Below are 13,224 nucleotides of genomic sequence, written 5' to 3' on the forward strand. Positions count from 1 at the left end.
TCATGACCTGAGCCAAAATCAAGAGTTGGACACTCAAGTGACTGAGCAACCCAGTTGTCCTGATATTTGCATTTTCAAAAGAGAACAGAGATGAGATGAATCCCTAAATAGAATCTCTCACTATTTGTCTATCACCATTTCTCAGTGGGAGTGCTATAGGTATTCATGAGTAGCTAAATTCTTCTTGAAGGTTCTGAAGAATGCTGGAGGCTTAGCATCCCTGGATTGGAAGTATTAACTACCAGTAGCATCTTGGGCCTTATGACAACCAAAATGCCCCTTTCAAATCTTAGTCCCCCAAAATTTCCTTGAGAACACTTGCTCCCAAAACAATCCTCCTACTGGGCTGCACCCTCCCTCCATTGTACTGTATGCGCTTTTCTGCCTGTCTTTGGTTACAACATCCTAAATTTTGGAAAAATCTCTTTTGAAAAAAAAAATGAGGCAAAATTGTTCCCAATTGGTCAACAACTCTCTTCTTTCTTGACCCTTTCCTGACCGACTCAACCAAAATTCATCTTTTTAATTTCTTAATAATTTGAACACCTCCCTAAAAATGCTTACTTGTTAATTAGTCTTTTGTGGCTTCCCTTGGTATCAGGAAGGCTGCACTCATCTTTCTGTATGTTGTTTTGCCTTACATTCCAGCTAAAATGAACTCTTTCATTTCTTCTAAGCACGTGCCCTTGTCTTCAGGCCTTTGCAAATGCTCTTTTCTCTACCTGGAACATTCTTCTCCCTTCTTCTCTTCAGATTTCATTAATTTATAATTATTCTCAGATCTTGGCTGGGATGGTCAGTGCTGGAGCTCCTCCTGTAAGCTCCACAGTAGTGTCTATTCTTTTTATCATTGCTCTTCTGACTATAACCCAATTGGAAATTAGCCATTTACTTATTTACTAGACCATAAACACCATGATGACAGAACATGTCTGGTTTTTTCATGATCTCCCAATGTCAGGTATGTTGTTTAAAATTGAGCAAGGTGTCACTAAACACCTTGGTTAGTTTCTACATAGTTTCTTTTCTTGTGAGTATTACCATATTACCATTTGACTATGGTATAAATACTGGTGTTCTAGATTCCTTGACTCTAATCCCTAAGCTTTGCATATAATAAAAATCTTAATAATTTTTAATAATTTGAAATAAACAAAAATAGTACAATGTCATATGTGGTATACATTTGATACTTTAAGATAAACTTAACTGAGAAAACAATCTCTCATCATATATGTTTGAAAAGTGTTATTCAACTATTAAAATTTGTGGCACTTTGAAAAACAGGGGAAAAAAAGCTGTTACTAAGACATGCTCAAACTGATCTAAAGCTCATTTATGATTTCAATTAAGGCTTCTGATTTTTACTACAATTTGGCAGTTTAAAAAATACCAATTGCTGTTCAATGTATAATTTTTTCCATATAAATATGGGCATGCTTCATCCATGAATAAACTATTTTGCAAAATTGAGAGCAGTAATTCTTACTCTTCTATATGTCTGATAATTAGATTAACTGGAAAGTTTCTATCAATACATATTTCTGGACCTCAGCCTTAGGGATTTTAATTTAGTTCATCAGGTCTGTCTAATGATTGGGAAGAATTTAGCCCAAATGAATGCTCATACTTTTTTTTTTAATCATAATTCCCTCTAAGTTCAGTATTAAAGAATTTTCTGTTAAGAGCTGACATTTTTCCATAACTTTTTAATTTTTAGAAACAAAAACAAATGTGAAATCATATGTTTCTAAAATCCCTGGATGTAACTGATTACTCTTACAGGCTTCAATACATATCATCTAAATTATACTTGAATTTACTCTAAATTCTGTTATCCAGTCGTATATTAAAACATTAAGCATAATGGCAATTTTTATAATTTATAGATAGTTGAACTTACTTGTTATGTATTGAACTATATATCTCTTAAAAGAACATATGGTGAAGTCCTAACCCCTAATATCTCAGAATGTGACCTTATTTGGAACAGGGTCTTTGCAGATTTAACCCAGCTGAGGTCACTAGCATGAGCCCTAATCCAACACGATCAGTGTATTTATAAAAAGGGGAAATTTGGACGTAGACTCAGATGTGTGTAGAGTAAGATGATAGGAAAAGACATAGGAAGGATGTTAAGTGAAGATGGAGGATAGAAGCGATGTATCTAAGAGGCCAGGAAAGCTAGAGATTGTGGGCGAACCACCAAACACCAGGAAAAGACAAGGAAGGAAACCTACAGATTTAAGAGGGAATGTAGCCCTTGATTTCGGACTTGTAACATCTAGAACTGTGAGATAAATTTCTGCTGTTTGAAACCACCCAATTTTTGGTACTTTGTTATAGCAACCCTAACAAGCTAATACACCAGTAAATATAACTGTTCCTAACACAATTTGCAATAATGGAATCCTTAAAATGTTGTTTGATTTTTAAAAACTAAGCTTACTTAGTCAAAGGCAAAATTGATGCAGCCACTGGAAAATCTCTCCAAGTGCCCTCTTTAGCAGCCTGGTGAAGTCTATGGCCCTTTCTCCTAACACTATTTTTAAATTTACATAATTAAAAGCATTGGATTATGAATGAATCCCGTATATCGAAATAGTTGTCAAAATTTAAGAAACACCAATCTGTGGTACAGTGATATCATGCACTGCATTATCAACACATTAATAATTAGGTCTAAAAGAAAGTTTATTAGTGATGAGAATAAAGGGTACTTTCAGATAACTGTAGTATGATGTGACAATATTTGTGAATTCTATTGTGACAAAGACACAGGTACTGCTAATTATTATTATTTTTTTTGTAAACCAAAGGGATTATTAAAAAAATGGTTTTTAATGTTTATTTTTGAAAGAGAGAGAGACAGAGCATGAGCAGGGGAGGGCAGAGAGAGAGGGAGACCCAGAATCCGAAGCAAGCTCCAGACTCTAAGCTGTCAGCACAGAGCCTGATACGGGGCTCGAACTCAGAAGCCATGAGATCATGACCTGAGCTGAAGTCGGACTCCCAACTGACTAAGCCACCCACACGTCCATGTACCACTAATTCTAAGGCAGTGTCTTTCTTACACTCATAATTTTAAAAAAATGCTAAATTCAGATAGAGATCAGTTAAAACAGATATGTAATTTATTCCCAGCCATGTCTAAGGACCCTGTGAATTCCACCTTTGGAGTATTTGGTAGTTGGTGGATCCCAGGTAAAAAAACCAAAAAACAAAACAAACAAACAAACAAACAAAAACCCTTGAAGAGGAGAGATTGGTTTTATTCATAAAATTATTTCTGCTTTCCATTTTGATAGAGTTGGCCTCAAATGACTATGTGATAGTTGTGTGGGTGCCACTCAGTATCACCCTTCTGATGTGTCTCCCTGAACTGCAGAGGAAAGCTAACGACCACGTGTCATCGGCTCCCTTGCAGCTGAAGTTCTAAACATGATTTAGGTTCAATCTCATTTACATGAGATCTGAAATGGGTGTCAAGAGGTAGGGTCCTGGTATATTTAGCTGGCATGCATCCTAGTAAATGTGGCACTGCTCTGGACTTGGCAGCAAAAGTAGCATCTAGATCTTGGCAATTTCCACACTGTGGGGGTGGCAGTGCTGGTTTCTGATCACAGGAAAGGTACCAGCTCCCTAAGTGGTTGGGTTTGGCTGTGTGGCTTTGAAGTCATTACTGACAACTCAAAATGAAGTCCCCTTCCTCAATCCTTCCTATACTTATGCAATCAACTTAATGCCCTGAAATAAATCCCTTCTTGCTTTAACTGGCTACAATGAATTGTTATCAGCACTGCAACTGAACTCTGACCCATACAGAATACAATTTATATTCCCTTCTATGAAAGACCCATTTCCTCAAGAACTCCTTGAGGAAGTTGGCAGATGATTGCTTTCCGTTCTACTAAAGAGGACACTTTCAATTTCAAACACCCTGGAGGGCAAAATGCAGAACTGTCCACTGCTCACTGACCAAAAAGAAACATACTCAAATTTATATCACAAAAAGTATAATAGAAAATACAAAGAATACCCCAAAATCTGTTCCAGTTCAGTTAATTACAATCCCTTTATAAAGAACTCAGCTATTGGCTAAGAGAGTAAAAATACTGGATTGCTAACATAGAAAATATGTGTAAATTATTACCTATTTCTTCATAAATGTACTTCAATTGGCCTGCCTGTTATAGCATCTGAGGATAAAGGCAATTTCTTTTCCTACGTGAAAGGAATTTAATATTTAACCCTCAGAGTAAGCCAGGTGCTATATTAGCTTGGTATTCTCCTTAGCCAGGAGGTATCACAATGAGGGTATTAGTTGCTCTATTATTCTGGAGGCCAAAAAGAAAATCCTAAATTATCGCAGAGAAGTTTTATTAACAAAATGAGCTTCAGCTGAAAATTACCTCAATGACTTCGACAATACGCAATGGGTAAATAGAGTGAGAAAACAAAATGGTGTTCCAGAGGTTTTAATTATCATATAATTCCAAGAGAGGGTTCACTGAAATCCCTAGATTGGATTAGTCATGTGTTTTTCCCTGTGATACACACACACACACACACACACACACACAAAACAGGAAAAAAATACCTATCAATATAATCAACTAGTATTAACAATATATAAATATATTAATATAAAAATAAATATATATTTTCCCCCTCCCCCACTGCAATTCTGGAATAGAGAGAAGGTAATCTTTTGGAAATTAGATCTTTTAATATAATGAATGAGCTTGTGTGGTTTATAAAAATTGTTAACCATTATATAAGAAAACTGAGTATGATTTTGTATCTCATCTCTCTGAACATAATATTTTAAGTCTCAGGAAGATGAACCCACACTTAGGAGAACTGTCACTTTATCAAATCTCATTTAGCAAAACCCCCTAAGCCAGGCACATTTCTTAATCATGTGCAATTCCTTTAACAAACAGAAAACAAATATATTTAAAATCCAATCTGAGCATAGAAACCAAGCATAAGAAACGGAGCTCTAGAGACCGAACAGTATTTTCCAGTGGTTCAAGACCTTTTCTCTCGTAACTTCCAAAAAGTCAGTTGGACTGTGGCCCTGCACTTCGATTTTCTATCACATTTTAAAAAGGAAAAAAAAAAAATCTTACCATTACATATGTTTCTTGTCTTTAACACCAGGACATTGCTTTAAAACACCAACTTTGTGAACTTGATGTTAAACCTGTGTGTGGGTGATTTTAACGGTACCGTGGCTTTACCAAACAAAAATTAAATTGTAAAATGCGGTTTTTGAAAACCCTATTTGTAGCCCTTCGCTGCCGTCTAAGAATACAGGTGTTTCCCCGGTGTGGCCGCTTCACTGAGGCGGACGCGAGGCGGCAGCCCCGGGGACCGGGGAGAACATCGCGAACCTCCTGGAAGGAGGCCCGGCTCCTGCCTCCATGTTGCCCGTCGGAGGGAGAAGACTGCAAACAAAGCCCCGATCTCCAGGGAAGCCGCTCCCGCCTCCTGGCCCGCTACACCCACAGATCACAGCCCGGGAAGGCGCTGGGGCCGGAGCGTGGCGGCCGGTGGAGCAGAACTTCAGACAGGTCCGCACACGAACGCGGAGTCGCGGTCGGTTTTCCCGAAGCCTCGAGGTCCGAGCTCGCCGCAGCTTGCCCGGCCCTTTGCCACCCTCCGGTCACAAAGAGGGAGCGCCGGGCTCCGGGCTCTGCCCAGGCGGAGGCGGGCAAGTTGCCCGCCCGCGCCCTCGCCCTCGCCCGGGGCTCCGCGTCCCCGCTACCCGCACTCACCAGAAGAAGCAGCGCGGCGCCCTCCGCGCTCCGCGCCATCGCGCCCGCGCCGCCGCCGCGCCCTCGCCTGGGGCGGCTCGTCTCGCTCGGCGCCGCCGGCTCCCCCGCGTCCCCGCAGGCGCGACCCCGGCTCCACCCCGGAGCCCCCGCTCCGACAGTCGTTCTCCGCGACTGCCGCGCCGCCCTGCCCCGGGGCGCGGTGCCAGGTGCGGCCGCCGTGAAAAAATGGAACCGGGAGCCCGCCGGAGTCGTGGGCGCTGAGGTGGGGATTCCTCGGAGGAGGGAGGCGCGCGGTGGACTCCCGCCCCTCGTCGCACACGCACCTGGGACCGTGACGTCCCTGGGCTGGGGACTTTGGGTGGCAGGCCCCGCCCCGCCGTCCTCTCCTTCACGTTCCCTCCTCTCGGGAGAGTGGCCGGGACAACGGAGGCTCTGGGCCACCCGGCGGGACTCGGCCTGAGCAGCGTGAGCCGCTTGGCGCCAGCCCCAGGGCAAAGCTGGCTCTTGGGAGCGAGACCTGCCGACCCCTGGCGAGCGCGCCCGGCCACCCGAGGCCGCCCAGGGGTCCAGAACTTTGTGAATGTGCGCGGGCCAGGAGCTCAGGTGGAGTGGAGAAGACAGTGTTGCGGACATCCGCGTCCCCACTGCAGCCGGGGTGCCTGCGGCCTGCCTTCTGGGAAAGGAGGTTCTGGAGCAGGATGTAGGTGGCTGGCTCTGTGAAGGCCTCTTGCCTCTCTCCCCAAGGCCTCTTCATTGCTTCCAGCAGGTTTGCAGCTTATCTGGGTAAAGGAGACACAGAAAAAAATCACAGATGATCTAAACGGACAGTTCTTTGACTCTTTGTTAACCAGAAACGGCTAGGAGGAAACTCCAGGGGTTGTTAAGGAAAAGATGGACTCTTTGATATGATTTACAAAATCTCTTACACAAAGCATAACTAGAGGTCAGAATCCTTGCTCCCCTAGCGGTGTGACCTGGACAACTTCTCTGTGTCTTAGTTCCAGATCTGTTAGATGGGATTAGCAACACCCAGCACAAAGGGCTGTTGTGAAGATTAAATCGGAAAATGCATGTGAAGCCTTCTACGGTGTTTATAGTACATCGGGTTCAATAAATGTAGTTGTTAGAACTCTAATTATTATTGCAGGTATAAATGTGAAGTTGAACTCTTCTTGAAAAACGGAGGCACTAGAATCAGCACCAGGTTAGGAAGCTTCTACGAAACGTGAACTATTGATGTTGGAGTAGTGGAAGTGCCTAGGAAGGTATAAAGTGTTGACATCCTACTAGAAAGAGAAGTTTGGCATTCGCTGTGAACAAAATAGCAGAGTTCCTTCTGTAGTCAAAAGTGCCCTCTTTCTTGTCCCTTTCCCAGTTTTTTATACCCCTCTCTCCCTAGCTCTGATCTTGCCAGTTTTTCAGGTCCAGTAAGTTGGCATCTTCTCTTTAGTCCCTTTCTTCCCTAGCTGCCAAGCACCCCTCCCTCTTGGAGTGGAGAGAAACCACGTTCTCCTCTATTTGTTTAGGGCTTAACTGCTGAGTGACTTTTCTCATATTATTACTTAAGTGTTAGTGATTAAGTTAGTTGAGGACTAAGTATATAGGAAGAGTGTCTGCTTAGTTTCCACTCTGTTTCCAGTGCCTAGAACAGTGCTGAGTACCAGGGAGGCTCTTAAGCATTGGATGCATAGTTGAGTCAGGAGAGAAGTATGTCTCCTAGTTTCCATTCCTTTGTCTTGAGCTAGACGTGGGTGGTAGCACCTTGGTGATAATTCCCATTCCCCATCACTCTGGGAAATCTAAATAAATAAGGCAGACTTTACCAAAACACTTTCACAGATCATCCTTGAAGACTATATATCAATCCTACCTAAAATTAGTACTCTTGTACCTGAGTCCTATAGGCAAGTATTTATGCCTCATTATCAAGGGTTTGTTTTCTGTTTAGTAATGATGATAATTGTAGCTTCCAGAATGAGAAATAGCTACCGCAAACTGTATTTCTGTTGGATTGTTCGGTCTCCCCCCGAGGCTGACAAAGTCAGTTTCAGAATTGTATTCTTCTAGAAGACATTTATTCCAAGGCTTTGAGAGAGTGTCAACACATACACTATCCAGTGCCATAGTATGTCGTTCCCGAATTAGCTCCCCTTTAAAAGTTCTGAAATTTATGACTCAGTGACTTGAGGGAACTTGTTTCAAGTCAGATGAAACACTTCTCTAGCTCCTGACTTCTTTTTCCTGGCATGATAGTAAATCTATTTCATAAATCTCTGTACACAGGAAAAAATACCATTACTAACAAAGCTCTTGATTGCTTTATAATAAATTGAGTGTTAACAAGATGTCAATGACTTAACTTATGGGGTTTTTATTTTCCCCTAAATTAGTTGAACATTAAATGTACTTTTCTTAAAACATGTACTTATAATGCATCAGTTCAAATTATACTTTGTGCAAATAATTAGCTCTTATATCTAGATATATTCAAAATATCTACCTGAATTGTGTTTCCCAGAATACTTTGCTTCACACATACACACAGAGAAGAACAAGCTTTAAGTGATTAGTTTATTAGAATCATCTCTTAATATTATCTCAAACACAAAAATTTTGTAAAAACAAAAATTAACATCTCATTTTCCTACTATCACCACCTCTTTACCCCCAACACATTCTCAGCATCAAAGAACACTTTATACGTTGACAGTTCTTGGCAAATAGTTTGATAGATAACTGACCCTTTAAATCCATTAAAAATCCCAACGAGCATATGTATCAGAATTAATGTCAAAGAGATGAGAGCTAAATTGGGTGATTTCTGATTTCCAAATCATAATATGTGGCCGTTACAACATAGAAAATGGTCATTATGGTCAGGAGGCTTACTTATAGAGCGTCTATAGATAAAAGCTATGTAGATACAAGAAAAAATGTGAAATGCCTCTACCTAATGTGGAAAAGGCAGTAAAAGAAGGAATCTGTTTTCTGGCTTAGCTCCGCTCATTTATTCCTTCATTTATTCAACATTTAGTTTGTCCCTGTTCAACAAACATTTCATTTGCATTTTATTGGGAGTGCAAAGATAAATAAGTATTTCCTCATCCAAAGAAACAAAAATAGGTACTTAGGAAATAATGTAACTACAGAACTTATAAACTATTATAAATGCAGTGGTAGAACTATATGCAGGGTATAAAGCAAACCTAGGGAAGAGAATCCCTAATTCTCACTGAGTGCCATGATATCAGAGAATGCTTTAGGTGGGGACTGTAGGGGTGATGTGCTGAGCAGATTCATAAAGGATGAATAATTGTGAAGGACACATTGACCCTGCCAGGACAGAGAAACTCAAACAGAGTTGAGTGCTTGTTGGTGGAGAGTCAAGGGCTTCAGATTTCTGTGAAGAAAGCATTATTTTACTCACATTAACACAAAAAGAAAGTCAGAAGTAAAAGCTTCTGTTTTTTTTCAGTGAAAATTGTACTGAGATAGTTACAGCAATATCTAATTAGAAAAATCTAACAAGTAGTTTGAAATGACAAGGAAAACACAATTGCAGATAGATTTATGAGGCAGAAACAGTAACCTAATTTTCTTTCTTTCTCTATTTCTTACTGTCTGCCTACCTGTTAAATGCTTATGCCTTTTGAGTTTTTTTCCTTTGCTTCTGTTTTTCTTAATTGGTACTGTGATTCTGTAGGCACACTCCTTGTGCAAACCCATTACAGCTCTCTTTCCTAAGCTTCAAACATGGGAATGTTATCATTTGGATATTTCGTGGGGACCTCAAAGTACCATAATAATTTTGTAGGGATGTCAAACTAACATACTGACAAAAAAAGATTTCTTCAATCCCTTTAATTCAAGCTTACAACTTCCTCATATGCCTCTCACATGCCTTGTCAATTGGTCACCCAAGCCAAGAACCCGAGAGTCAGTCTCAATTCTCCTTTTTCCATACTCTCCATCTCTAATTAGTTACCTTTCCCTTTATTCTCTGTGGTTCCATTTAGAATGATTCATACAACCTTTGTAGCAGCAATCACATTGTGGCTAATGGTGATTTCATCTGTGTCTGCTACTCCACCCATTTTGCTTTCTCAAGGTTGTTAGTACTTAGAAAGCAGAGCCCATATCATATTCATAGGGGGGCCAGCCTCTCGTATCCAGCAAATATTTGATTTGTTGAACTAAGCTCATGTGCTGGAAGGAACGAATGATAAATAAACAGTATTATAAGGGAAGGTGTTTGAAATATCTACTGTAGATGAATTAATGGTGGATCTAGTCAGAAAATGTTGGTCTGGGATTGTGTATGTGTGTCGTGTACATGCATACACTGCAGGCACACACACATACGTGTTATTTTTGTGTATGTGTGTTTTCCCCAACCACACTGCAGCTCAAGAACAGGGGAAGGATAGCAGAGGGTGATGTGAGTTAGGGTTGCAGAGTGGCCTGGCTAATAGTTAAGAGGTGTGAGTGTCAGTATATACATGGAATTGAGTGTGGCAGGAGGGGAGGCACGGGGTGAAGTTGGAGGAGCTCAGGGGCCAGTTGAGAAGACAGGGTATTACTTTCCGTATGGGGAAATGCGAGAGGATCGTCTTTCCCCTTAATCCTGGGGAAGGAGCCATGGTCATTTTCCAGAAAAGCCAAACCATGAGTGACATCACAGACACTAGAGAGTCAGGATGTTGAGATTTTCATGGACTTTCCAGTTTGAAGGATCACGAGCCACATCCACGTTGGGCAGTGAGAGAGGAGAACTGGCCTACTTGGGGTGGGGGCTGGCCTCTAATAACAGGGTGAAAAAAGCTTTATGGCCTTTCTGAGCTAGAACTTACAGAGTAATAATCAAAGTCTAGCAGCCTGCAAGCCCTGTGGTCTAGCTCAGAGGAGCCAGCATGTCTTAATGAACAGTCACCACACTGTGGGGCAGCAGTAGTCAGCCCGAGAGTATAGCTGCAGACAACACCCTTATGAGCGAGAGAGGCCTGCGCATGAGTCACAGTGCTAACTGAGCTTTTCCCCACAGGCTCCTCCTTGTGAGTCAATATAGGAGAACTGGCCGCTTGGCTGCAAAGCCCCTCAGCCAAATGGCTGAAGGAGATTGTTAACGTTGTTCACAGGGCAGAGGAGAATTAGTGGGGGATGCTACAATTGCAAAATAGTATTTGGCCTGGCAGAAAATCCCCCAAATTATCTCTGCTTGGGTCTCAGTAGAGTACTGATGATATCTTAAGAGATTTTTTTTTTTTGAAATGAATCACACTAGTTTTAAAATGTGATAGGACTATAATAATGCTGGATGGCAGTGTGCACAAAACAGCAGCTCAAGTTGTCTAGGAAACCTCAGCAAGTCTTTGGTGTCCCATCAGATGCTCCTCCCTCCCATTGACTAATGTCTGAAATCCTTTAACTGGAGGGTCCCTCGACTGTTACAGGCGGAGTACTGGGAGGGTGGCATGTCAATCTCTTATCAGTCATTTACATCACAGCAGGTATCACAGGTTGCCCAGGCATGCTCCACCTCCAAGTCTTTTTTTTTTTTTTTAATTTTTTTTTCAATGTTTATTTATTTTTGAGAGACAGAGAGAGGCAGAGTGTGAGTAGGGAAGGAGCAGAGAGAGACAGGGAGACACAGAATTCAAAGCAGGCTCCAGGCTCTGAGCTGTCAGCACAGAGCCCAACGCAGGGCTCAAACCCACGGACTGTGAGATCATGACCTGGGCCGAAGTTGGACGCCCAACCGACTGAGCCACCCAGGCTCCTCCACCTCCAAGACTTTATACTCTCCGTTCCTTTTTTCTAGAAGGTTCTGTTCCAGACATGTATAAGGTTTACTCCCTCACTCTTCACTTTTTGCCCCCCTCAAATAATACCTTGTTGGTGAGGCCTTCTCTGAACATTCATTTACAAATCAAATAATTCTGCCCCTAGAGCTCCCCATACCCCTTCCCTGCTTCCTTTTTCTTCCTGGCACATCTCAGTCTAAAAGACTGTGCATTTATGTGTTATCTGTTGCCATTTACTAGAATGTAAACTTCATGAGGGTTTTCTCTGTGAACTGCTATGTATCCAGCACCTAGAACATTGCCTAAGCCTTTGTAGGTCTTCAGTAAATATTAGTTGAAAGTGTAAATGAATGACTAAGTGAAGATACTCAAGGTTATTTTGGAGGATAGGGTGTGTGCGTGTGTGTGTGTATGTGTGTGTGTGCATGTGTGCCTTTAAAGTGAGAGTCAAGGGGGAAAGAACAAGAGACAATTATGTTCCTGGGAGGGTGTGAGTAAATGTCGCCAACTGAGGTGGGAAGCCTGCTTCACTGTGGACAAAATCCCTCTCCCTCACAATTTTGTCAAGGATGGGCCTTGCTAAGGCTGACTGCACAGCAGAAAGTGAAGAAGTTCAGAGACTAATGGAGAACATTTCTGTCTTCTTTAAGACTCCCTTCCTTGCAAGGGGGACAAAGTGCAAAACCATAAACAATATGGAAAATCTCCTTCCCTCTGGAGGTGAACAAAGGAAGCATTTATTAACAGGAGTGTGATGCTTGGGAATGTTGATTTTTATCTCTGTGTGACTACATTTTCTGAAAAAAATTTCAGAATAAGTTTCTGGCTTTGGTTTTACCCCAGGATTTGCCTGTGGGAATTCTTGGAAAGATAAGGGAAATAGCGGTGGCTGGGGAAGAGAGGAGAGTGGTTGTTAACTGCAACCCTGGGCTGGAATCCATCCCCAGCATGACAGGACTTGCAGGGCTTACCGCAGGCATGGGAGTGTTTACTGAGGGTGTCAGGTAGAAACCATCCCCATGACTCAATGTGACTAATAAGCTTAGGGAGATACAAAAAAAAAAAAAAAAGAACCCACCTCTCAGAAGACAGAAAGGAGTATTGGTTTCTTGGCAATTGTTTCATTCATTTGCACGTAGACAGGGATGTTCTTATGTGTATGAAAAACTTGAAACAGAAGAGATTCAGTAACTTTGGAGAGCAAACTTAGTAGTAAAACATTGGCTTTAAAGATCTTTCCCAAATAATCCAGAATGATAATTATAAATACTTTAGTAGAGAGGAGGAGAATCTCAAAAATAATGAACAATTTTGGAGCGCCTGAGTGGCTCAGTTGGTTAAGCGTCTGCCTCTTGGTTTCAGCTCAGGTCATGATCTCACGGTTTGTGAGTTCAAGTCCCAAGTCAGGTTCTGCGCTGACAGTGCGGAGCATGCTTGGGATTCTCTCTCTCTCCCTCTCTTTCTACTCCACCCCTACTCATGCTCACTCTCTGTCTCTCGCAAAATAAATAAACTTTAAAAAAATTAGAATTGTTAATTTTTTTTGAGTTTATTTATTTTTGGGGCGCCTGGGTGGCTCAGTTGGTTAGGCGACCGACTTTGGCTCAGGTCACGATCTCACAGTTTGTGAGTTCGAGCCC

The 13,224-nt window shown here is 41.8% G+C and overlaps 2 protein-coding genes across 5 annotated transcripts in view; one reads left to right on the forward strand and one right to left on the reverse strand.

The window, feature by feature from the left end:
• DSG2 (desmoglein 2) overlaps positions 1 to 5,826 on the reverse strand; it is a 50,240-nt gene extending 44,414 nt beyond the window's left edge. Inside the window, 1 exon segment of the mRNA XM_030336563.1 lies at positions 5,784 to 5,826. Coding sequence (XP_030192423.1) covers positions 5,784 to 5,822 — 39 coding nt within the window. The 5' untranslated portion in view covers positions 5,823 to 5,826.
• Positions 5,827 to 5,983: 157 nt separating this feature from the next.
• DSC1 (desmocollin 1) overlaps positions 5,984 to 13,224 on the forward strand; it is a 360,764-nt gene continuing 353,523 nt past the window's right edge. For 2 of the 4 annotated variants that reach the window (XM_030336568.2, XM_032595376.1), the window contains exon 1: positions 6,319 to 6,549. The gene's annotated coding sequence lies outside the window, so the exon portion shown is untranslated. Of the gene's footprint in view, positions 6,046 to 6,318; positions 6,550 to 13,224 lie in introns of those variants that run through there. The other 2 variants (XM_030336571.2, XM_030336570.2) reach the window with 2 other exon arrangements.

Source organism: Lynx canadensis, chromosome D3, assembly GCF_007474595.2.
Source record: "Lynx canadensis isolate LIC74 chromosome D3, mLynCan4.pri.v2, whole genome shotgun sequence".
Taxonomy (NCBI): domain Eukaryota; kingdom Metazoa; phylum Chordata; class Mammalia; order Carnivora; family Felidae; genus Lynx; species Lynx canadensis.